Raw genomic sequence first — 25156 nt, forward strand, 5'->3', positions numbered from 1 at the left:
TCTGTACTGATTAATAGTCTTGTCAACGTATTTGAATGCCTCAAGGGTAGCTATTTGTTTTGTGTTTTTATTAGAGTGTGATTATATTTTTGCCAGGGTTATGGGCTTGTTGCTGAGATCATTGAGTGCTGTGGTGGCAAATAGAATGCTCATGGAGCATGAAATGGTGCTTAGCTGCCTTTCTGCTGAACACGTATGGAAGAATGGAAAGACTGATGGATGGTTACACATTAGATGTATGATTTGCTATGACTGAGGACTTGTCATCACCCAGTAGCCAGAGATTGAGATTCTTTTCCTTTTCCTGGCAGAGACATAATCAGTAAAATACTATCCAAGTTGCTATGGGAGAAGCACGTGTTAGTGAAGTATATTACAGGGACCTCAGAAGAGAAGTTTAGTAGGAGACATTTTCTCAGAGAACCTTAAACTATATTTTGAAGGCAGAATAATGCTTTTGTAGCAAAAAGAAAAAGAAAGGGAAAGGAAGGACTTTCTAGCCAGAGTTAGTAACTTATTAGGAATAAAAGATGAATGTTAAATGCATGAACTGAGATTGGTGTGGCTGGAATGAGCAAGTGGTAAAAATTTAAAGATGAGATTGGAAAAGTACTTGATCAGATTGGAAAGATTTTATCCTCTGGAAACTAGGATTTCTTGTAGACTGATTTGGTTTCTGTTTGATCATGTCTATATATTTCTTTAAAAACAAGTTCAGTGAACTGTAGTTCATGTATCTACTGTGTAGAATTCCTTCAATCCATAGGACTAAGTGCATGTTGATATTAATCCACCCACAATTCTAAAAATTTATGTCTTTTTTCTTTGGTTTTCCAGGCCATAGCTGATTAGAAGCAGCAAATAAAGAGGTTTGTGTGTGTGTTTGGGTGGAGTACAGAGAGAAGCAAACATGCTGACACCTGCCATAACTCACAGTGCATAACCATTCAGTGAGAGAAGAGACCAGAGCGCACACAAACATGCACACAGAAAAACAGAATTCACTTGGCCTTGTAGTTTTCTCCCATCTGCTGAAGCAAAGGAGCCCCAGGAACTCCATAGAGTTCACTAATCCCTGAGAACATATTACAGAATATAATGTGTATTCATATTGATCACTTCAGGTCATCAAGAAAAGGTGATGCTTTTATTGACTTATCTCTGTAAGAAAATGGAAGCATGTGGTCCACTTTAGAAACTTTTGGTAGTACCAATATACTTAAGAAAAAACATTGGTGCATAAAAGGGAGCAAACACTGTAAATGAGAGACTGACAGATTTGCAGCAGCAGTTCTTTTCATCACTGTAACATGATTAAGCTTTGAATTCTAGAGTTCTCTCACTTTGAGTCCACCTAATTTTTCAGAATTTTATCAGAGATAATTGATAATACTATTTAAATGACACTGTTATTCTTGTCTGGGGGAGTCCCATGGACTGAGAAGTCTGGTGGGCTGCAGTTCATGGGGGTCACAGAAGAGACTCCATGGACATGACTGAGCACAGCATAGTCAATATTTAATAATAGAAGAACAGTTCAGTAAATTTTGCTATAGTCACTTTCTATTCAAATTCAGTTACTAAAAAATAGGATTTTAATAGCACAGGAAAATCTTTTCATGTTGAGTGACTATTTTACATGAACAGGTAAAACTGTGTGTGTGTATATATATATATATATATATATAAGCTCAACTAGGTTAAAATATGCACAGAAAAATGATTAGAAGGAAATCCACCAGTTGCCTTGAGTGGTATAACTTCTCTACATCTTTATACTTTTCTACACTTTACAGACTTTCTATAATGAGCATACAGTAACTTTATAATCAGAAAATAATAAAGATTTTATAAAACAAAAAAAAATGACACAGCTTTCACATAGTTCCCTCTTAACCTGACCTACAAAATAAACCTCTAGGCAGAAGTTTGCTCATCTGACTTTTATCTCTTTTCCCTCACGCCGTTCTTCCTGTTCTCTTTTCCCCCACTCAGTTCTTCCTCCTTTCTCCCTCCCATCCCCTCCTTCTTCCCTCAAACAAACCAACCATACATACATTTAATACAAAAGTGAGTTAACTTCTGCTCCTTAATATTTATGGGAGGGAGAAGGGTAGTTTTATTCTTCTGAAGTTGCTTATAAAAGTTAGCAGTTTTTTTGATTTTTGTTTTTTTGTGGAAAAGGTTATTATTATTATTATTTTTTAATCAAATTCTTAAAGGGATGTATGACCCACTGGTAGAATCAGATCCCCTCACTTTATTGGTGGGAAAATGAAGAATTTAAACGGTGGTTCAAGTTCATAGAAATAATCTGGGGCTAACCCAGGACTAGAATCTAGGAGTCTTCTGCTTTCTGCTATGTTAAGGACAATCCTAGAATCATAAGCACCTGGATCTAGTTTAATGATCTTACCTTACACATGAGGAGAAATTGAGTGAATTAACTAGGAAGCAACCGTACAAATAGAATTCAGGACTCCCGATTCTTTGGATTTTTGCTCATTCTAAATAATTAGTTTTTACCTTTACTTCTCTTCAGAAAAAAGGTATTCTGTGCCTTTTATGTAATATTTTTGTTAATTTGAATGTAGCCTGTATCATTGTAATAGCACTACTATTGTGTGTCTGTATTCTAGAATCGACATTGTTTTACCTTTGTTTTATAAGGATAATTTCTGTCTGGGTTTGGCGTGTTTGAGTCTCCTCTAATCACTGGTTGCTTTCAGGTGCTTTGAAGTCAAGTAACCAAGAGGGGAGATTTGCTCTTTGATCCTGGAGATAACACAACAATGGGTCCACGGAAGAAAAGTGTTAAAACGTGTCTCATGAATAATGAAATTCCTGAGGAAGCAGTATCTGATGAAACAAAGGACTATATGAATCAACTTTCACATGAAGTGCTTTGCCATATTTTTAGGTAAGGTTTTGTTTGGTTGATTTTCACCTACCTGGAATTTAGAAGGAGAAGCAAATCCTAGAGCTGTCTGTCCAGAATGGTAGTCACTAACTACATGTGATGTTTAAATTAAAAATCTGGTATGGCTGGTGGCTACCGTATAGGATGGCACAGACAGTGAAGAACTTTCCTCTATTGCAGAAAGTTCTGTTGGGCAGACATTGTCTAGACTGTTAACATTCCAGGCTGCTTAGAATTCTTATTGACTGATAGATTTGTTGACTTTTATTGTTACAGTACCATTTGTGTACAGCATAAGACAGTGTTTCTGACTTTCTGATTACAGTCCACAGTAAGAAGCAACATTTTGCTCAGTGTACACATATATGTAAGTAAATGGAAAAAAAAGTTTTGTGAAATAATAACCACCATATGCAGTGTACACATTAACATTGTTTTGACAAATTATTTTCAAAACCTTTTTTAAAAATTATGTTTTTATCTAAACTGTACTTAACAACTGTTACAAAAACCAGAAACAAATTCAAAAAGACAACCAAAAAACTCTGTCATCATAATTTCTCCTGCTCTCTTCTTTCATTATCACTCAAATAAACATCTTAACATACTTTTGTCTCTGAGATGAGAGACCAGAGTTTGACTCTTGAGTCTCATTTGCTAGCTGTGGACCAATGATAGATATAAAGATGTTATTATGAGGATTCAGTGAGATAATTATTTATTTTTTTTTTTTTTGAAGATTTTTTTTTTTTTTTTTTTTAAATATTATTTTATTAGTTGGAGGCCAATCACTTTACAACATTTCAGTGGGTTTTGTCATACATTGACATGAATCAGCCATATAGTTACAAGTATTCCCCATCCCGTTCCCCCCTCCCACCTCCCTCCCCACCCGACTCCTCAGGGTCCTCCCAGTGCACCAGGCCCGAGCACCTGACTCATGTATCCCACCTGGGCTGGTGGTCCGTTTCACCATAGATAATATACATGCTGTTCTTTCAAAACATCCCACCCTCACGTTCTCCCCCAGAGTTCAAAAGTCTGTTCTGTACTTCTGTGTCTCTTTTTCTGTTTTGCATATAGGGTTATCGCCACCATCTATCTAAATTCCGTATATATGTGTTAGTATACTGTAATGTTCTTTATCTTTCTGGCTTACTTCACTCTGTATAATGGGCTCCAGTTTCATCCATCTCATTAGAACTGATTCAAATGAATTCTTTTTAACGGCTGAGTAATATTCCATGGTGTATATGTACCACAGCTTCCTTATCCATTCATCTGCTGATGGGCATCTGGGTTGCTATTTATGTATTTTTTAATTGAAGGATAATTGCTTTACAGAATTTTGTTGTTTTCTGTCAAACATCAACATGAATCAACCATAGATATACATATGTCCCCTCCCTCTTTAACCTCCCTCCCATCTGAGATAATTCTTTTAAAGCACTTTATATACTGCATGACACAAATACTTGCAAGCGTTAGTGATTATGATTGTGTTGTGCCTTTTTTCATATTACTACATGGTCTTTATCATTTTAGTCACTGCCTTCTGTTCCACTGACTATGATGTAATTACCTTTATTCTTCTATTTCATCTGGATTACTTCTAATTTTTCTCTTAAATAATGCAATTAACTTCTCTAAATATTTGAATTTTCCATAATTTTAGATTATTTACTTAGGGGAAATTCCCACATATGAAGTTCCTAGAAAGGTTTTCAGTTTTTAAAAAATTATTAAATATTTGCAGATTATATAAAATAGTGATAGAGTTACTTTGGGGAACCATAGGCACTGTATTTTTTTTTCAGTATAAATTTGTCTCAGTCTTTATCTTCTGCAGTTTGTTATTCTGTCAGTGTATTTTTTGTTCCGTTCTGTCTGGTAATAGAAGGCCCAATTAACAGACCTTTTTTTTTAAACATAACAAGGTGATACTAAAGTTAACCTAGCAGGAAAACTGTAGCCAAAATTTTCCAGAAATAGTCTGACCCTAGCAGATGTTCAAATGTATTCTAAAGTATAAAATAATTAAAGATTTGTTACGGGAGAAGATAGCCAGCCAGTTGGGTAAAACAGACTCCATATATAGGCTCCATATGTGGATTCAAATATATGTGGGGATCCGGTTTATGACAGACTAGGTATTCACATCAGTGAAGAAGAGCTGAGTGGATTATTCAGTGATGATGTCACAGCCTAAAAACTATTTGAAGAAAATAATAAAGTATGTTCTTATCTCTCATTTCTGACAACTGTATTTTTTTTTAATTAATTTATTTATTTTAATTGGAAGCTAATTACTTTACAATATTGTGGTGGTTTTTGCCATACATTGACATGAATCAGTCACAGGTGTACATGGTGACAACTGTATTCTAAATGTTTCAGTGAATTAAACAATGAAGCTATTAGAATTCTAGAGGAGAGCATAGGTAAAATGGTTTCTAAGGATTTGTGTTTGTTGTTTGTTGACTAATGGTAGGACGTATTATGAACAAATTTGATCATATTTTAAATTGATAGTGGATTTGATTTTGCAGTTCAAACAGAATATGGCAGTAGAAGGAGTGGAATCAAGTAGAAGGATGTACCCTAGTTTTTATGGAAAAAACATGCAGCAGATTGACAGAATGTAATGATAACTGTGAACTAAGCTGAGTGCTTGAATTTGGTCTGAGATGTTTATTCTAAAAATAAACATTTATTTTTTAGGCTGTAAAGTTTTTATTTAAAGATTCTTTTTGTAGTCCTATAGTAATTGTTTAGCATATTTTCATGAAATAAGAAAAAACTATGGTTTCCTTAAAAGAAACCCAATCTTTGCTGTACCTGTCATGTTAAACACATCTTTTCTAAAACATGTTTGATCTGTCTTTTGAACTCCAACTTTTTGACCATTTATCTGTGGAGTAAAAATACATTGTTTATCTAATCTTCATAAGATTACTAATGTTTCTATTTCAAGGGAGTGTAATATTAAACAAGATTAACTAAGGCAAATACTTTGGTCAAAAATTAATGATATAAAAAAAATTAATGGTATGGGGGGGAAAGTTTTAGTGGCCAAACTTGATTTAGAAAACAAATTCAATTTTTCATTGTTTATAAAATGCATAGTAATATAGTTTCTGAAAATTATCCTCATATCTGAGAAATAGAAACTATAGATTAAGTTGACAATTTTTTTTTTTGTAGAAAATTTGACTTTATTTTATTTGCTTTATTTAAATAGTTACAAAGGAGAAAGCAAAGGACCAGATATAGGGGGGGAAAATAGAGCAGAGAAATATTCAGTGGGCATACTTGAACTTTCCTTTAGAATTAGCTTAATTTTTAGGAAATAGACGTACCTGTTGACATCCATGCTCTTCCTCTCTCTTATCTAACTGTTGACTTTTTTTTCTGGTTAACTTTGATGAATTTCACTGCTTGTAAAGTGGAACAATGATAGCACCTACTATATCAATGAGAGTTTTAGCAGAAAGCAAGGTATACTTGGCTGGAATTTGAAGATAATGAAGGAATCATTCAGAGAAGTGTAGGTAGGGTTAAGGGAACACATAAGAGATGTTAAAGAATTTATTCAGCTAGGGGATTAACAGTAGCATAAAGCTTTTGCCATGCCTTCCACTGCCCAGTCAGTTCATAAAGGGATGGGTCGGGGGCTGAGGAACACAGCAGAACAGAGAAGGAAAGAAAAAGGATTGCGGAGGGCTGTGTTGCAAATAGGAAAAGAATCTAGCTTGCAAAGTTGTGAAATGGAACAGTGGCTGTAGTACAGTGTCTGTGATACAACACCGGGTCAATAAAGAGGAGCTTTGCCTTTTTTCTTTTCCCTTAAATTAACCTAGGTCTGTTGAGAAAGAGAGATGAGATTTTTCTGATCTTTCAAAATATATAATAGTATTACTGGAAACAGAACAAAAGTAGAGGTTAGTTGAAAAGTTTCATGAAGGAAGAGATAACAGGGGAGGTTGGAAAAAGAAAATTGTAATTCAGATGAGTTTATGCTTATACAGTACTTAAAGAATATGTGATTAAAAGGTAAAAGATCTAGGGAAAAAGATACAGCATAAACTTAGTATACAGATCTGTTGATGAAGAAAATGGTAGAGATTCTTTGTGGTGGTGAACAGGAGCAGAGAGGAATGTTTTTAGCCACGTTAGGAAATGGATTCTATAAAACTATAAAATAATATAGGTTAGGTTTAAATTAATCATTTCTCTCTAATCTTTTTTACATTCCCATATCACCATACCTTGAAATATACTGACTTTTTTTTTTCTTTTAGATTTTCTTTGTTCTTATAAGGAGAAAGGCAGGATTTATATAATGCTATATGGAGGGAGCTCTACACTTTCTGTGGATGCTTAAGTATTTACTGATTTTTTTTTTTTTTTTTTAGTAAAATCCTATGTATTTATATTAATCTTAAAACCTGGTGAATATTCCTAGGGTCTTATTTTACTTAAGAGGCAGGAGAATGGAGGAAGGAAAAAAATAACCTGTCAGTTAGATGAACTAATTACCCACTTGATAAATCTGGGTTTCTTTCTCTTACAAAGGTACCTCCCCCTGCAGGATATCATGTGTATGGAGTGTCTTTCCCGGAAGCTAAAGGAAGCCGTCACCTTATATCTGAGAGTTGTGAGGGTTGTAGATCTCTGTGCAGGGCGATGGTGGGAATACATGCCAAGTGGTAAGTAAATTTAACCTGTAATGTACAGTGGAGCCCCACTGGAAACTAATAATAGTGTTCCCATCAAAAATTGCTTGTTGCTTTGGGATAGTCTTAACACTTTTAGAAGGTCTGTACTAGGTCTTGGAATTTTCTCAAATTATGCATTGGTCTTGCACATGAAGAACTCAAAAAAGTTTGTAGCCTAACCATAACAAATGGACCTCAGGTAAAGAGACCACTGGAAAAAGTCAATGACTTTAGTTAAGTGGAGCACACCTAAAAGGGAAGAATTAATATTAAGGGCTAACAGGCTTTTCAGTTAACAGCGGTCCTTTAATTACTTTAATGCTTAACAATTTTGAATGTCTTTTTAAACTACCTTTCATCAACAGTATTCATATCCTGATATTTTGAAAATGTGATGAAGCCATGGTGCTGGGCAAAGTGGAGTGGTGGGGAGCTTAATAGAAATGAAAGGCTGAGGAGATTTTTGTCTTACTCTGTTCTGTTATGAGGAACAGAACAGACTACCTCTGAAATACTGAGATGATGTACAGTTTGGGTTGCTACATAGCCTTTTAAGAGTTCATCAGTCAACTGATAACTTTGTCACTTGATCAGAGTTATCACTATATCTTTTTTTGAAGACCGTCACAAAGACTTGAGGCTAGAACCTAGCTTGGTGTGATGTTTGTCTTCAGATACTTTAAAGAAACTGTTGTAAGGGAAGAGGCTTTATCATATTGCAGAGATAGAGAAAAGAAAAAATTAGGGGCAATGTGAAAAGGACTGTTATTTGTTTTATTAAATTTGCTTTAACAGAGGTTAGGCCAGTAGGAATTGTGGAGATGGGGTTAATGCACTAACGAGACAGGATAGCAGAGCGCCCGTGTGGTGCAATCTTAAAATGCAAATCTCTGCCCCTTATCAAACCAGAGAAGAATGTGTTTTTACATTGCTGGCTTCTTTTAGACTGTGATAAATACCTGTGAGCCCAAGGCTTCCCATCAGTGTAACAAATGTAAAAAAGTGAAATCAAAAGTCTCTAGCCTAGAATAAGATCTCACTACTCAACCTGCTTTGCTAGTGCCACTTGGGTCTAGTCTCTGGAGTTTATACCCTGATTCTCTATATAATAATGCTAAATAAGGTTTTTATATAGCATTTTATGGTTTACCTATGTGATATCCTTGGACTCTCCCACCATCTGTGTAAAGGTGGAACTTTACCCATTCTTGGGTGGGAGGCAATGTGTAATATACAACAAAAGAGGATGGCCATTGGCAAAGGTAATGTTCATTTTTTATTTTATTTAATGGAGTGATAAACTTTTTCATTGGGTTGTGAGAGTAGATATGTAAAATGATTAACACATTGAATAGCTTAGTCAGTAGAGTTACTATACAGAACAATAATGAGGACTGTTGTTTTAATTAGAGAGACCAGGTAATCTCAGGTCCCTTCTTACTCTTCATTATTTGTGAATTTGGAGTTTACACAGCATCTTGACTAGCCCTGTACAACTATAACAACTTTTGAAAATTGTAGTAAGACTTAATGGTTTGGAGCTTTTATTCTTGAAAATTATTATCTTATTTTTATTTTTTATAAATGTATTTACTATATTTTATTTATTTTTATTTTTATTTATAATAAATTATTTATTTATTTATTTATTATTATTTTATATATTTATAAACAGTTGCCTTACTGATGGCCTCCATTAAAAGGAAAAATTAAAATACTTATCTCTTTACTTACCAAGCACTAGCCGCTCGTACTATGGAAGTATTTCTCTCTTCCCATCTGGTGGATTCCCACAATGGAGCACAGCTGGCCTTCGAGATAGTTTTCTGTCAGCTCAGCATCCTCATAGTTTGGATCGTTTATGTTCTTAGCTAACTTGCACCTGTCTTGTTCAAAAGATTGAATTGTCTAAAATATCCTGGGAATGATGTTAAACACAGGATAGAATAATTGTTGTGACATGGGTACCTAAGAGAACCCAGTTTGAGATGGGATTTCGGTTAGAACAGTGAGCTTCCTGAAAATGGGGATCCTGTCTTACTTATTTTTTTGGTTGTGTGCTCTATAGAGCATAAAGGTTTTATGGACCAGAAAGTACCTTTGGGGAAGGAGAGTGGTGGCCAGATAGGTTGTCCTTCCTCACCACCAGGTCCAAGTCACCTGGGTTGAAAGAATGGTGTTCCTAGTTGAAGAGGTCTGTTCCTTAAAAGCAGAAGCAGCAACAACAACAAAATAATAAAAAGCCTCAACTGTGAAGTATCAGCTCAGAATAGGTGGTGTTTCTAATACATTTTCTGTTCCTAAGGGAAATATTTTCTGTTTAACCATTTGTTCAGCTGTAATGTTAGCCTTATGAAAATTTTAAAATAATATCTTTTTGTTGTTGTTAACATTTGATAAAAATAACAAGTGACGACAAACTTGACTCTAAATACTTGTGAACTTCTTAGGCTTCACAGATTCCAGTTTTCTGACACTACTAAAGAAGATGCCAGATGTTGAACAGCTATATGGCCTTCACCCTCGATACCTTGAGAGGCGAAGGGTACGGGGCCATGAGGCTTTTAGCATTCCAGGAGTTCTGGAAGCTTTGCAGGCATGCCCAAACTTAGTGGTGAGTGCACTTGGTTGAACATTTGACATCAACTGATTAATGAATCACTAAATTAAAAGAATGATAAAGCATGTTCATGCAAATTTCATTCATAACGAACTTTTAAGTTCCACTGCATACTTAGGATCTTATGATATAGAAATAGAATCTTTGGATGCTAAATAAAAGCCTTTCTTATGCTTGCTTTGGCATTATTTTGTAGGGTGTGGAAACTTCTCACTTGGAATTAGTAGAATCCATTTGGACATACATGCCACATGTTCATATTTTGGGGAAATTTCGTAACCGTAATGGAGCATTTCCAATTCCTCCTGAAAATAAACTGAAAATTCCTATAGGAGCCAAAATTCAAACTTTACATTTAGTTGGTGAGTACATGTTTCTTGGGTTACTTGTAACTCCTTTAAATGCCATACAGCTGAATATTAATGGAAAGGGAATAATGGGGATTTTAGAAATAGCTTTGCTGATGGCAACTGAGAGGGGTAGGATGGGGTGGGTGGTGGAAGGGAGGTTCAAGAAGGAGGGGACATATGTATACCTTTGGCTGATTCATGTTGATGTGTGGCAGAAACACAGTATTGTAAAGCAGTGATCCTCCAATTAAAAATTTAATTTTTAATTAAATATTTTTATTTTAAAGTACATATATGAAAAAGAAAAAGAAATGCTTCTGAGACTTGCATAAAAATTTAGATTTCCCACTAAAGAGCCTTTGGGGCCAGAGGCCCGGTGGGTAGGTGAGAAAACTACTATTTCAAAATCAGTCTATTTTCATTTTAATAGGCAGTTTGAGTAATTTGGAAAGTTGTTGGGCTTTTTGCGTTTTTGATTTTTTGAATGAGCTGGAATCTTGCCCCTGTTTTCTGATACCCACCTTTTGCTCCTAGCTCTACCCTTTAGGGGGCTTCCCTGGTGGCTCAGAGGGTAAAGCATCTGCCTGCAATGCAGGAGACCCGGGTTCGATCCCTGGGTCAGGAAGATCCCCTGGAGAAGGAAATGGCAACCCACTCCAGTATTCTTGCCTGGAGAATCCCATGGACGGAGGAACCTGGTAGGCTACAGTCCACGGGGTTGCAAAGAGTTGGACACGACCCAGCGACTTCACTACCCTTTAGAGGAGAGTTTAGAGAATAGTTCTCCAGTACAGCTTACTGTGATGATGGAAATATCCTATATTTGTACTATCACATATGGTACCCACTGTGGCCAGTGAAACAGAAAAAATGAATTTTTAAATTTTATTGTAGTTTATCAGATAGCCACATGTAGCTAGTGGCTACTTTATTATCCTCTTCAGTTCTAGAACATGACAGAAAAAAAATCTTAGATAAAACTCTTGTTTACTTGTATCTTCTCCAAGCAGAAAACTCCCCCGTTTCTTCAACCCAGAGCTTCTGGAAAACTCTGCCACTTCTCTTTTTCCCTGAGAAATGAGGAGAAAGTGGTCTTTTTCCAAAGACACCTTATTTGCAGTGATCACAGTGTGCATTCTCCGTCTAAATATTCTCTGAAATTGTATCCCAATAATTTCAAACCTAAGTAAAGGATAAGGACAGACATTTTCTCAAATTTAATTTGTCATCTTTGGCTTAGTTTGCTGAAAGGAATTTCAGGGTGGTGGGGAGAACTCCTGTTCCTATAGTCTGACCTTTAGTACTGATTAAGTATTTTATTTAACTTGTACATATTGAGTATCTGCTGTGTTCCAAGCATTCTTCCAGATGTTGGGGGTGGTCCTGAAGAGCTGGGTATTTCTGAGACTGGGAAGGGAGGGCAGCAGGAACAATAAGGAGTAGGTCTTAAAACCACTCAGACACGCAGTTATGGGGGACAGGCAGAGCTCTCCAGCAGTCCTTCCTTCACAAGATGAAGGGGTGGCTGTGATGAAAGACTTGGTATCTAGTTTGAGTTTGGATTTTTAGATAATAAAGGAATTCTATAATAGCTGAAGTTTATATATAAGCTCTCTAAAGTCAGAGACTGTGGTTATATCTTTATATTTTCCATGATGCCTGTCACAGTTCATTGCAAATATAAATAAGTACTTGGTAAATTTTGTTGACATGCATTAATTCATTTGATTAATTCAACAGTTTAACACTGTGATGGTGATACAAACGTGTATAGTAAATTAATGAACATGCTGGGGAAGACAGGTAATTGTGTCCTTTGTTTATAGATTGGATTTGGGATAAAATGTGGATTGGGTATAGACTATAACTGTCTTGTCTGGGTCTGTCTCACCCTTGCTGCCCTTGGGTTTCCTAATCAGAACTACCACCATGATGGTAGATGCTAAGTATATCTTTGTGAGTTTTGCATCTTGAGTCTCAATCTGTACCTTACTTCTGCTTTTCTTCCTTTGGACTAATCCCCAGTGAGTACAGTGTTTACGCATAGTGCAAAGCTAAAGCTAGCTATGCTTTTTCGGGTGGACCAGGTTAAGGAGTAATGCTTATAGTAGAATGTGCATAAATTTAGCTTTCAAAGAACCACCGATTTAAGTACTCCCAATTTTGCTTTCTCTAGTTGCTATTGCTAGCAGGGCTTCTACTGACTCAAGGTTAAAAATTACATTAAACTGATTTTGCCAGCTGTTGCTTTCTAAATGTCATCACTCTGGATCCTTGAATTTCTTTCTGAGAATTTGTCACTTCTTTGCTGTTCCCTAATCTACAGTGTTTAGGCTTTTGGGCAAGTTCCTCAAACTGCTTCCTTCCATAAGAATTTTCAAGTTACCCATGTTCTCTCTTCTTCCGTGTCTCTTGACTTATCCTTCTACTGTACATCCCCTTTCTTCCAGAAATGGTCCTCTGCAAATATGATTCCTGGTAACTCTTGAAGAGTTACAGAGTTAAGAGAAAAGCTTGTGTGTATAAAATGTTGAAATACTTTTTAAATCCCATCTTTCCATTTGCCTTTTCTAAAGAAATTACAAAGTAGTCTGTTCATTGTTTAAATTGTTCTTTACAAGCCTGTTTTATATAAGCTTATCTTCATAGGCGCTAACTAGGTAATTTGTTCTGATGAAAATATCCAGGAAGGATATATTGTCAACTTGAAAAATAGACTGTTGAACCTGTACACAACAAACAGTGTCTTTTAGTGGTTTTCTTGTTTTTTTTCTTTTTTTGTGTATATGCTTTAGGGGTGAATGTTCCTGAAATTCCTTGTATCCCAATGCTAAGGCACCTTTACATGAAGTGGGTAAGACTCACTAAACCACAGCCGTTCAAAGATTTTCTTTGCATCAGTTTACGAACTTTTGTCATGAGGAACTGTGCAGGTAAGGGTCTATAGTTGTAGTGGAAATATACATATACCATTCTAAAAATATCCTAAAGCAAACTGCATAGATATGATACAGTTTTAAGTGAAATTATATTATGCTGTTACTATTTATGTTTGTAACTTAACCTTATGTAGGTAAATGTACTTTTTTTGTTTTAAAGACAATAGACATATGACTTGCCTTTGACCCTTTGCAAAGTGTCAGAATGTCTCTACCTATTTCTTATGGGCACTTTTTATATAGGTTTGTTTTAATAAATTTTTGTATACTTTCTGTGTCTCTGGTCTCTTGATCTTTTTGCATGTAAATATTGTCTGACTTAATATACCGTAAAGCATAAAGCACTGCTTTTACGATACTACATTTTTGTTCCAAAACCTTCAGTATTTCTGCTGTCCTAGTGTGTCAAGTGGGGACTGTTCTGCTTCAGAGTTCATAACGAGAGCTGTTCTTGATACCTTATTTCAGAGTCCTTTCCAAAGTACCCCTTTTATTGTCAGGCCTGTCTACTCACTGTTCCCAAACAACCATACCAGCTCTCACCTGAGTGTCTATTCTTATTCTTGTTTTCTTGTCCTGAGGTTTAACACTTCCTTCCCCCTCATTACTTGTATGCATCTTTTATGCAAGTTTTGCCTCATCGACTGACTTCTCTTTTTTATGTAGTACATCAGATTTGATTTTTGTTCTTTTTATATTTTTTATAATTTTTATAATTATCTGCCTTTTTATCTTTTTATAATTATTCATGTTTTATGTCCATGTCAGTTGCAAACTCTTTGATGGATAGGATCCTATCTTGTGATCTTCCATAACACCTAATATAATACTGGTCACATAGAGAGATGTTTAAGTCATTGAGCTCTTTACTTTAATGAAGGATCAAATTTTCAACTTGCGTTTTCCCCCTCAGTTATTTTCAGCTCAAAACTATTGAGACTCCAGGGAATTTAAAAAAATACGAAATCTCTAATGTTACTGAAAAATCCTTATGCTGAATCAGTATGTGGTTGACTTACTAATGGTTTTGTTTCCATTGATAAATTGTTAAGAGCCAGCCATTTGGCTATCATTTTCAGACATAGAATTTATAAGTTATTTATTTCAGTTGCTGATTTGAAAAATTATCTTGGCAATTTACATTGTTCCATTGAAATTGTTTTTCTTCAGGACCCACAAACTCCTTGAAATATGTCCCTTTAGTAACAGGCTTAGCCTCTGCCCGCAACTTGGAACATTTAGAAATGGTTCGAGTTCCTTTCCTTGGAGGTCTTATTCAGCATGTGGTTGAAGACAGTTGGAGATCAGGTATTCATTTTCCTTTAGTTACTAAATATTTTAAAAATCAGTTAAAAATTTATTAAGCTTTTATTTAGCTTTTCTACAGAGTCTTTATAAAAGAAATGCTTGTTAGTAATTTTACTTTCTGTCTGGTGTATTTGATGAAGAATAAGTAACTATGAATGTGGCTAGTAATCATTTCCTTTTTATGCAGTGTTAAACCTTCTCAAAATAGTAGCATGATAAGTCATGTTTTCTGGCTTGTTAATACTTATCAGTTAGTTAATAATTCATGGTATATTTGAAATCTTTCTGAGAAATGTTAACAGAAATATCCTAGTGGCTTTTGCTGCAAAGAGATATTTTTTGACTTAGACAAATTAGGTTTACAAAAGAACTCAGGCATTAGAAATGTTAACCTAACATTTGTCTGATACTTTATAGTATATGAAATGTTTTAAAGTTTATCAACTGGATACTAGATATACCCATACCCATCAGATGATGGCTTGAAAAGAAAAAAAGATTTTACTGCCTACCACCCATAATTATATTTTAAATGATCATATGTAGTAGAATATGCTCCGTGTTAACTATCTCCTCATTGCAACAAAAAGACCAAGAAGTTTAGCTATATAGATAATTAATAGTTGGGAACAGAAAATATAACTTTGAATGTTGAAAATATAAATGGAAAATCATCTAGTACCATTGGTAACAAATAGATGTTATAATTAATACTGTTAAAATGAGTAAGCAGTGCATTTTTAACATTTTGTCAGTTAATCGAGTCTGGTGAAAGTGTAGTTCATTACATTGTGTGAAGGGAATGGAGACGCCCTCAAAATCAACAGTGTAATTTTTACTCCATGTCTGTAGTTAACAAGATGAAAGTCAGAAAGGAAAAGAAGACCACAGTGGAACTGTTCATTAGAAGACCTAGAGAGAGGTGCCAAAAGCCAAGAATTTGCTTAAATGGCTTAAAAGAGCAGCGGAGACTTTTCTTCCCTAATAAGTGTTTAAGAACAACTCTAATTTTACTTAAGGAGCCAGAATATCTCACACAATAGTTAATTCTATAAAAATCATAGATCCAAATAGAAAAAATAAACTTTTCAAAAGAAAAGTTTGGAGAATGTCTTCTTTAACATTGTTGGGCAGAGATTTATACATCAAAAACCATTTACCATAAAGAAAAAAATTGGTAAACTGTGCTAAATTGAAATAAAGACTTTTTGTTGTTGTTCATCAAAAGGCATAAGTGAGAGCTCGAGTAAAAAAATCAAGCTACAGAGTGGGAGAAGCTATTTGCAGTACAGCTGTCAGATGAATATTTAGAATACAAAGTAATGCTCAAAATTCTCTAAGCCAGACTTCAACAATACGTGATCCGTGAACTTCCAGATGTTCAAGTTGGTTTTAGAAAAGGCAGAGGAACCAGAGATCAAATTGCCAACATCCACTTGATCATCAAAAAAGCAAGAGAGTTCCAGAAAAACATCTGTTCCTGCTTTATTGACTTTGCCAAAGCCTTTGACTATGTGGATCACAATAAACTGTGGGAAATTTTGAAAGAGATGGGAATACCAGACTACCTGACCTGCGTCTTGAGAAATCTGTCAGGAAGCAACAGTTAGAACTGGACATGGAACAACAGACTGGTTCTAAATAGGAAAAGGAGTGCATCTATATATTATCACCCTGCTTATTTAGCTTCTGTGCAGAATAATACATCATGAGAAACGCTGGGCTGGAGGAAGCACAAGCTAGAATCAAGATTGCCAAGTTTATCAATAACCTCAGATATGCAGATAATACCACCCTTAGAGCAGAAAGTGAAGAAGAACTAAAGAGCCTCTTGATGAAAGTGAACGAGGAGAGTGAAGAAGTTGGTTTAAAGCCCAACATTCAGAAAACTAAGATCATGGCATCCAGCTGCATCCCTTCATGGCAAATAGATGGGGAAACAGTGGCTGACTTTTATTTTTCTGGACTCCAAAATCACTGCAGATGGTGACTACAGCCATGAAATTAAAAGACACTTACTCCTTGTAAGAAAAGTTATGACCAGCCTATACAGCATATTAAAAAAGAGAAACATTACTTTGCCAACAAAGGTCAGTCTAGTCAAGGCTATGTTTTTTTCCAGTAGTCATGTATGGGTGGGAGAGTTGGACTATAAAGAAAGCTGAGTGCCAAAGAATTGATACTTTTTGAACTGTGGTGTTGGAGAAGACTCTTGAGAGTCCCTTGGACTGTAAGGAGATCCAACCAGTCCATCCTAAAGGAGATCAGTCCTGGATGTTCATTGGAAGGACTGATATTGAAGCTGAAACTCCAATACTTTGGCCACCTGGTGTGAAGAACTGACTCGTTGAAAAGACTCTGATGCTGGGAAAGATTGAAGGTGGGAAGAAAAGGGGACAACAGAGGATGAGATGGTTGGATGGCATCACTGACTCAATGGACATGAATTTGAGTAAACTCTGGGAATTGGTGATGGACAAGGAGGCCTGGTGTGCTGTAGTTCATGGGGTTGCAAAGAGTTGGACACAACTGAGCAACTGAACTGAAAGAATTTAAAATACATAAATTCTAATTTATGTATTTAGAATACAAAAAGAACTAATACTAGTGAGAGAGTCAGAAACAATAGGAAAAATAGGAAAACATTTTGAATAGAAAAGATCTTTCGAAAGAGGATATCTGAATGGTAGTAAACATGAAAATATGGTAAATTTCACTGATCATAGAGAAATGAAAATTAAAACCACAATGTTATGTACAAGCACTAAAATGATTACACCTAAACAATTATCACTGAAAGTGTATATAAATGCTTTATTGAAAAAGTGCTATGGTCACAGCAATCCCACTCCTGGGCATACACACCAAGGAAACCAGATCTGAAAGAGACACGTGCACCCCAATGTTCATCACAGCACTGTTTATAATAGCCAGGACTTGGAAGCAACCTAGATGCCCATCAGCAGACGAATGGATAAGAAAGCTATGGTACATATACACCATGGAATATTACTCAGCCATTAAAAAGAATTCATTTGAATCAGTTCTAATGAGATGGATGAAACTGGAGCCCATTATACAGAGTGAAGTGAGCCAGAAATATAAACATCAATACAGTATACTAACACACATATATGGAATTTAAAAAGATGGTAACAATAACCCTATATGCAGGACAGAAAAAGAGACACAGGTATATAGAACAGACTTTCAGCCTCTAGGAGAAGGCGAGGGTGGGATGATCTGAGAGAATAGCATTGAAACATGTCTATTATCAGGTGTGAAACAGATCACCAGCCCAGGTTGGATGCATGAGACAAGTGCTCAGGGCTGGTGCACTGGGAAGACCCAAAGGGAAGAGATGGGGAGGAAAGTGGGAGGGGGGATCAGCATGGCGAACACATGTAAATCCATGGCTGATTCAGTCAATGTATGGCAAAACCCACTACAATATTGTAAAGTAATTAGCCTCCAACTAATAAAAATAAATGATAAAAGAGAGAAAAAAAAAAGAAAGTGCTATGATCAAATGGGATGATAATTGTTTTTGTTCCTTTTTTCCTTTAACTAGGTGGTTTTCGAAATTTGCACACTATTGTTTTGGGAGCTTGTAAAAATGCACTTGAAGTAGATCTTGGTTACCTCATCATCACTGCTGCCCGTAGGTATGTTTTCTTTTCACATTGGGTCAGAACTATGTTTTTTTCTGTTTTATAAAAATTGGCAGAATATATATATGATGTTTGATCATGACTTTTTCAGATTTAAAATACAGAGAAGTTGTTTAAATAGCAGTAGGTTATCATTTAGGGGAAGTCTTCTGTACAACTGATGACCAACTGAGCTGTACTCCAGACCCAGCAAGTGTTAAAATGGGCATGATCTCATCAGAGAAAAGCTGCCAGTTACCTGGAAGTACCTGAGATTCCAACAGAAGTCAGTACTGATACTTGGTCAGGAGCCGCTGTTTCATCCTCTGGACAGTTTTCTGAATTGTTTTAGTTGGTGATAATTGCTATTTAGAAACCACTGTTTTAAGTCAGCTTTTTCAGCATCCTGACCTTTAACACTTTTAAATTTTTAACCTATCTTCACATCACTTTATGCCATATTTACTATTTCCCACATATCAAAAGTCTACCTCTTCTTTTATAATATTTAAACTGAATTTTAAAAAATTAAAGTCTTCCTTTCCATCATAGAATATGAAGAGTATAAATAAACTGTATTTAAGCAAATAGATATTGTTACCTACTATAGGACTAGATTCTTTGTTAAAAACGGGACCCTCTAAAAGGTATTAAAGAAATACCAGATTCTTGCCTTGACTTAATCAGGTTTAGGAAATTACCAAAAAGGATATAAGATTATTATAATTCATTCTTACTGTGACTTTAGTGTACACGAGATGTGCCCTCACTTTTATAAGATGCTCTTTTAAAGGAAGCATCTCTGATATTTTTTCATGGAGGAGGCAGTGTTTTTGCATTTGACACTTCAGTACGATAAACTTCTTTCAGAGCCTTACATTAGGAAGAATCTTCTATTCTGATGGCTTTCATTTTATTCTTTTATGTGTGTCTTGTTCATAGGTTACATGAAGTTCGGATCCAGCCTTCCCTAACCAAAGATGGCGTCTTTTCCGCCCTAAAGATGGCAGAGTTGGAATTCCCCCAGTTTGAAACCCTTCATCTGGGATATGTAGATGAGTTTTTGCTGCAGAGTAAGAATTAGCTCATTTACTCCCCTAAAATTATTGTTGGGAACTTACTTGACAAAGTGAACCCTAAATTTGGATGTGCCATTATTTTCTTAGACATAAAGATACTTAAAATCTCAGGTGCTCTCACTTCTTGAAAAATTTGAACTTGAAGTGCCAGTGATTTTTTTTTTCCTATATTGCCTCTGATATTAGCAGATTACAGAAAATGAAGTGGTTCTCTACCCAAAAAAAGATCCTTATCTATATTTGATATTGTCTCCACTTTGCTCCCCAAGTTTCTTTCCCGTTCTACTTCATTGTTTTCACAGAATGTCATCCTTGCTTCTATTTGCTGAATTTGATCTACCACACTTCTTGAAGCTTTTGATGGTCCTCTCAGATGAGGTCCCAGGCCCTACCCCTGCTCTTCATTTTCATAATAAGCCCGCTGGGGATTCTGGATTTTCTGATAGTGTTAGCATATTTTGGTCAGTATTCATTTAATGATAACTGCTGTTGGAAGGCTTATTCACAGCATTTTCTGGAATGTATTTAAAATTGGGAACTCAATCCTTTGGGTTTGAATGCATGTCAGTTCACTGTTCAAACTTTTTCCCACATGACAGTAGTCAGACATGCAAAAACATTTACACCATCAGCATGTTTTTATTTTTGCAAGAATTGGTTTCTTACTCATGTAACTTATAACAAGTCTTTCTTAAAATCTCAGTGTCATACCAGGTGGCGTTTTTTCTTTGGGTCTAATTTGCATTGTAACAGAACATGAGGACTTTGTTGTTTTTGTTGTTCAATTGCTGAGTCATGGGCAACTCTTTACAACCCCATGGAGTGCAGCATGCCAGGCTCCTCTGTCCTCCACTGTCTCCTGGAGTTTGGTCAAATTCATGTCCTGGAGTTTTGATCAAATTCATGTCCTGGAGTTTTGCTCAGATTCATTGAGTCAGTGATACTATCTAACCATCTGATCCTCTGCTGCCCCCTTGTTTTGCCTTCAGTCTTTCCTAGCATCAGGGTCTTGAGTCGACTCTGCATCAGGTGGCCAAAATTATTAGAGCTTTAGCATCAGTCCTTTCAATTAATATTCAGAGTTGATTTTCTTTAAGATTGACTGGTTTGACCTCTTTGTAGTCCAAGGGACTCTCAAGAGTCTTCCGTACCACAGTTCAAAAGCATCAGCTCTTCAACGCTTAGCGTTCTTTATGGTTCACCTCTCATGTCTGTACATGACTACTAGAAAAACCATAGTTTTGACTATATGGACCTTTGTTGGCAAAGTGATGTCTCTATTTTTGAATACACTGTCTAGGTTTGTCATTGCTTTTCTTCCATGGAGCAAGGATATTTTAATTTCAGGGTTGCAGTCACCATCCACAGTGATTTTGGAGCCCAAGAAAATAAAATCTGTCACTGCTTCCACTTTTCCCCCTTCTATTTGCCATGAAATGATGGGACTAGATGCCATGATCTTAGTTTTTTTAACATTTGAGTTTCAAGTCAGCTTTTTCACTCTCTTTAACCCTCATTAAGAGGCTCTTTAGTTCCTCTTCACCTTTTTACCATTAGAGTGGTATCATCTGCCTATCTGAGATTTCTCTCAACAACCTTGATTTCTTAAGACAATCCAGATCAAACAATATGACTGTTTTTCCTTTTTCAGTGAAGTTGCTAACATTCTCTGTTTCTACAAGTGTATATAGTAACTGAAAATTATTAGCTTTAGCTTAATTTTGTTAAGCTAATAATTTTAAGTTGTTATATAGGAACTGAAAATATGTTATATATATTACTATATGGTAACTTAAAATTTTAAGTTAATAGTAATAGTTAAAGTTATTATTGGTAATTGGTGTTTTTTCTGAAGTCTTGATTTTTGTTCTTCCTAAAAGCTAAAAACTTGATGAAATTTGTGTAGTCATTTGATGATGACTATATTTTACGTCCACTGAGAATTGTCTTTATAACCTGCTATTTCTCAGTAGTGTTTGTTTCTCCTCAACACACACTTTCATTTGAAAACACTTTACTTTTTGACTACTATTATCTTATGTTTTGCAACATAGCTTATTTCATAGTCTTCTTTATACTTAATAATCTCTAAGCTATCCTTTTATAAGTAATTCTTCATATTTGCTACAGTTCACCCATTTCTCCTATATATGTACTTTCCTCTGTTACTCCAAAGTTAAGTCTGGGATTCTCTGTATGAGAATAGCTGCCAGGTGCCTCTAACAAACATGGAGAGATTACAGGTCACTGCTTACACTCTGTCACTTTATCTCTTACCTCTCAGCCATTTAGATTTTGAAACATCTTTCCAGGAGGTTGGGGTGGCTCCTGGTAAAACTTGTGTCAGTTCTTTGTTCCAGAGATTCTGGCAAAATATAGAAATATCACCTTTGTCCCCATAGGTTTATGGTAAAAGTGGCAGTGCCAGGTTGGGGAAATGGATGTGCTGAAAAGTAGATGCTGTGTACTAGGAATGTAAGAAAAGTGATCCAAGGATGAATACTTAGAGAGGGATCCTTTGTTTACATGAATTCATGATTTCAGAGCTTTGTGGGAAGGTTGGGATGTAAAACTCATTCAGATTCAGGAGAAGTATAGAATAGTCTTTAGTGTTGGGACTTTGGAAAGAAGGAATGAGATGGAATTTTATTACTCATGGGACCTGGGGCAGATCATTTCTTGGCTTCAAATCATCCAATAAAAAGGTAGAAAATGGTCTCATATCCGTTTGACAAGTGAGAAAACATGGACTTTTATATTCTCTTACACTTAGAAAGCATTCAGTAGGGCTTCCCTGGTGGCTCAGTGGTAAAGAGCCAGTGCAGGGGATGTGGGTTCAATCCCTGGTCCAGGAAAATCCCACATACCCCTGAGCAACTAAGTCTGTGTGCCACAACTACTGAGCCAACACTCCCTCGAGCCTCAACTGCTGGAGCCCAAGTGCCCTAGAGCCTGTGCTATACGGGAAGCTACCACGATGAGAAGCCCATGCACTGCAACAAAGAGGAGTCCTCACTCAGAGTAGCTCAAAGCACCATAACAAAGAGTAGCTCACCGCAACTAGAGAAAGCTTGTGTGCAGTAAGAAGACCCAGCGCAGCCATAAGTAAAATACATAAATCTCAAAAAAAAAAAAGGTTCAGTAACTGGTAGCTTTTACTTCTAGCTGACCTCTGGCTGAAGGAAAAAGAATCTTAAGTCCTAGGTGATGTGATCAGGGTTCTGAAGAAGTGTGACAATCAGGAGACCCTAAAAATAGGAACAGGTCTGAAAGGAATGAATGTAAGACATGGATTTATCATGTTAGGCTGCAGCAGTAATGCTGGAAACACCCACTTGGGATCAATTCAAGATGAACCTAATCATAGGGAGAAGGCAAATTATAGTTCACAGGGCAAGAACAAAGTCTTTACCAGGAGACTAAAGAGTATTTCTCAGCAAAATTATGAAGAATTGGTTAAGGTGAAATGTCCAAGAATGGCAGTAAATAGAAAAAACAGGGACCCTAGGAGCAAGACCATGAATTATATGGAAAGAGAAATTTAAGAGTTGGGAGTAAATCCCAGTAATGGGCAGGACAGCTTCACCAGAGCAACAGTGTTTTCTTTGTAGTTTGTGTCAGTTTTGATTGCTGGGATTGTGAGAGACATTTATTGGGTTCCTATATCCCAGTATTATGATGGAAATATCCCAGTATGATACATTGAAAATGTAACTGTAAACTAACGAGGCAGAGTCTAGTTTTCCTTCAGATTGCTCGTAGTAAAGTGGACCATCCTATAGAGTAAAGATCAGGCAGGTGGCAGGAATAATGATAGGAAGCAAGAGACACAGTGTGATATCCAGTGGCATAATCTAGACTGGCGGATAATGTTTTACTAAACCCAGCCCCTACTCTCTGACAAGACAGTAGACCCTAAAGCCCAAAGACAGAGAGAATGGATATGTGTTGTTTGAGTTAAAAGTCCACTCTCTAAAGTATAAATATTTACTAACCAATACTGTAGTTCTAAAAATGGATCCAAATTCTCAAAATTCACTCTTCTCTGCACATGGCCACACCTGATTTGAAAAACATTATCCTTATAGAGTGAAAGAGTTACATTTTAAATAATTACTTTGGCTGTGTTGGGTCTAAATTGTTCTTCATGGCATCATGCGAGATCTTTCAGTGCATCACACAGTCTCTGCTGTGTGGCGTGTGGGTTTAGTTGCTCCATGGCATGTAGGATCTTCTTTCCCCAACCAGGGATAAAAGCCACATCCATTGCATTGCAGGGTGGATTCTTTACCACTGGGCCACCAGGGAAGTCCCAGAGAGTTACATTTTTATTTTTCTTTTTAAAAGCTAATAAAACTTCACCATAAGTGTAAACCAGTACAATGTATCCATCAGTTTTGCTTTAAGACCTCACATTCTTTTTTTCCTTTTCTGGACAATTGAAAATAATCTGCTAGCTGTCCCTTAACTTTTAACATAAATTTTTATTTTGCAAAATAAAGACTACCGTTTGTACAGAATACCTAACCTAAGATTGTATCTGAACCTGACGATGGACAGATGAAGCAGGACGATCATAGAGAGTAATCATATTGGATGTTAAAGAGTTGACAATTTAAGTTGTCAAGATTCCATGACAGTTAAGAATCTTTTTTGTTTTTTAAATCTCTTTCTAGGCAGAATGGCTAATGCAGATCTGGTGAAGTATGGTTTGGCTGATGTGGTGGAAAATCCTGGTATTATCACTGATATAGGGATGAAGGCAGTCAATGAAGTTTTCTCCTGTATCAAATATCTGGCAATTTATAATTGCCCCCATCTACATAACCCATACAATTGGATCTCAGGTACTATATCTTAAATACAGCTATATTTTATTGATGTCAAAATAATACATATCTTTGTTTTCTGTATGGCATTAATTAACATTCCTCATGTAAAATGTAGATTTTTATATAGATTGTTCATAGCAGCTCTGGGAGCCTTTGATAACTGAGTTGGAAATACTTTCAACGCCTCTTTGAACTCCTGAGATTCTCTGCCTAGAAATTTGCACTGTCGAGATAATAGATTCAGTTGCGCTAATTGTTATGTGTTTTTCTTTGGGCCGGGCACGTAAAATTAAGCTTAGGAATTGTTGCCTGGCATATTATGGTTGTTTTCTCTGTGTTACCTTAAAATGGCATATCATCTGAACAGACAAAGTAGTTATGTATTTTAAAAACTTGAAATAGGTGACATACTCAACATGTAGTGAAATTTTCTATCACCTTAAAATTTTAGGCTACTTCAGATGATATCTCCCTGCCTGATCCCTTGGGTACAGAAGTGTGACTTTTACACTTGGTATTTTTCCTTATGAGAGGAGTTTTATTTCCCCCACCCCGCTAAGGGAGTAATGCTGTTTATTTTTTTTAAGGCACTTCCTAAATATCCAAATTCACAAGCGTTTAATAAAGTTAGAGCTAGAGACGTTTCATTTTGACATCCTCGTACCAAACCAGGCCCTCTCACTGACATCTGCAAACCACCACTGACAGCTGTCTGAACCACCACACAGGGATACTACAGC

General features: G+C 36.1%; 1 protein-coding gene across 5 annotated transcripts in view; it reads left to right on the forward strand.

Annotated features, from left to right (window-relative positions):
* Positions 1–25156, forward strand: part of FBXO38 (F-box protein 38) — a 63068-nt gene that overhangs the window by 5031 nt on the left and 32881 nt on the right. For all 5 annotated transcript variants that reach the window (XM_065918859.1, XM_065918861.1, XM_065918860.1 and 2 more), the window contains exons 2-10: positions 2730–2920; positions 7496–7629; positions 10089–10252; positions 10455–10620; positions 13404–13541; positions 14718–14855; positions 18427–18520; positions 19448–19578; positions 24261–24431. In XM_065918859.1, the coding sequence (XP_065774931.1) occupies positions 2793–2920; positions 7496–7629; positions 10089–10252; positions 10455–10620; positions 13404–13541; positions 14718–14855; positions 18427–18520; positions 19448–19578; positions 24261–24431 (1264 nt within the window). In that variant the 5' untranslated portion in view covers positions 2730–2792. The remainder of the gene's footprint in view (positions 1–2729; positions 2921–7495; positions 7630–10088; positions 10253–10454; positions 10621–13403; positions 13542–14717; positions 14856–18426; positions 18521–19447; positions 19579–24260; positions 24432–25156) is intronic.

The sequence above is a fragment of the Muntiacus reevesi genome, chromosome 1 (genome assembly GCF_963930625.1).
Source record: "Muntiacus reevesi chromosome 1, mMunRee1.1, whole genome shotgun sequence".
Classification (NCBI taxonomy): domain Eukaryota; kingdom Metazoa; phylum Chordata; class Mammalia; order Artiodactyla; family Cervidae; genus Muntiacus; species Muntiacus reevesi.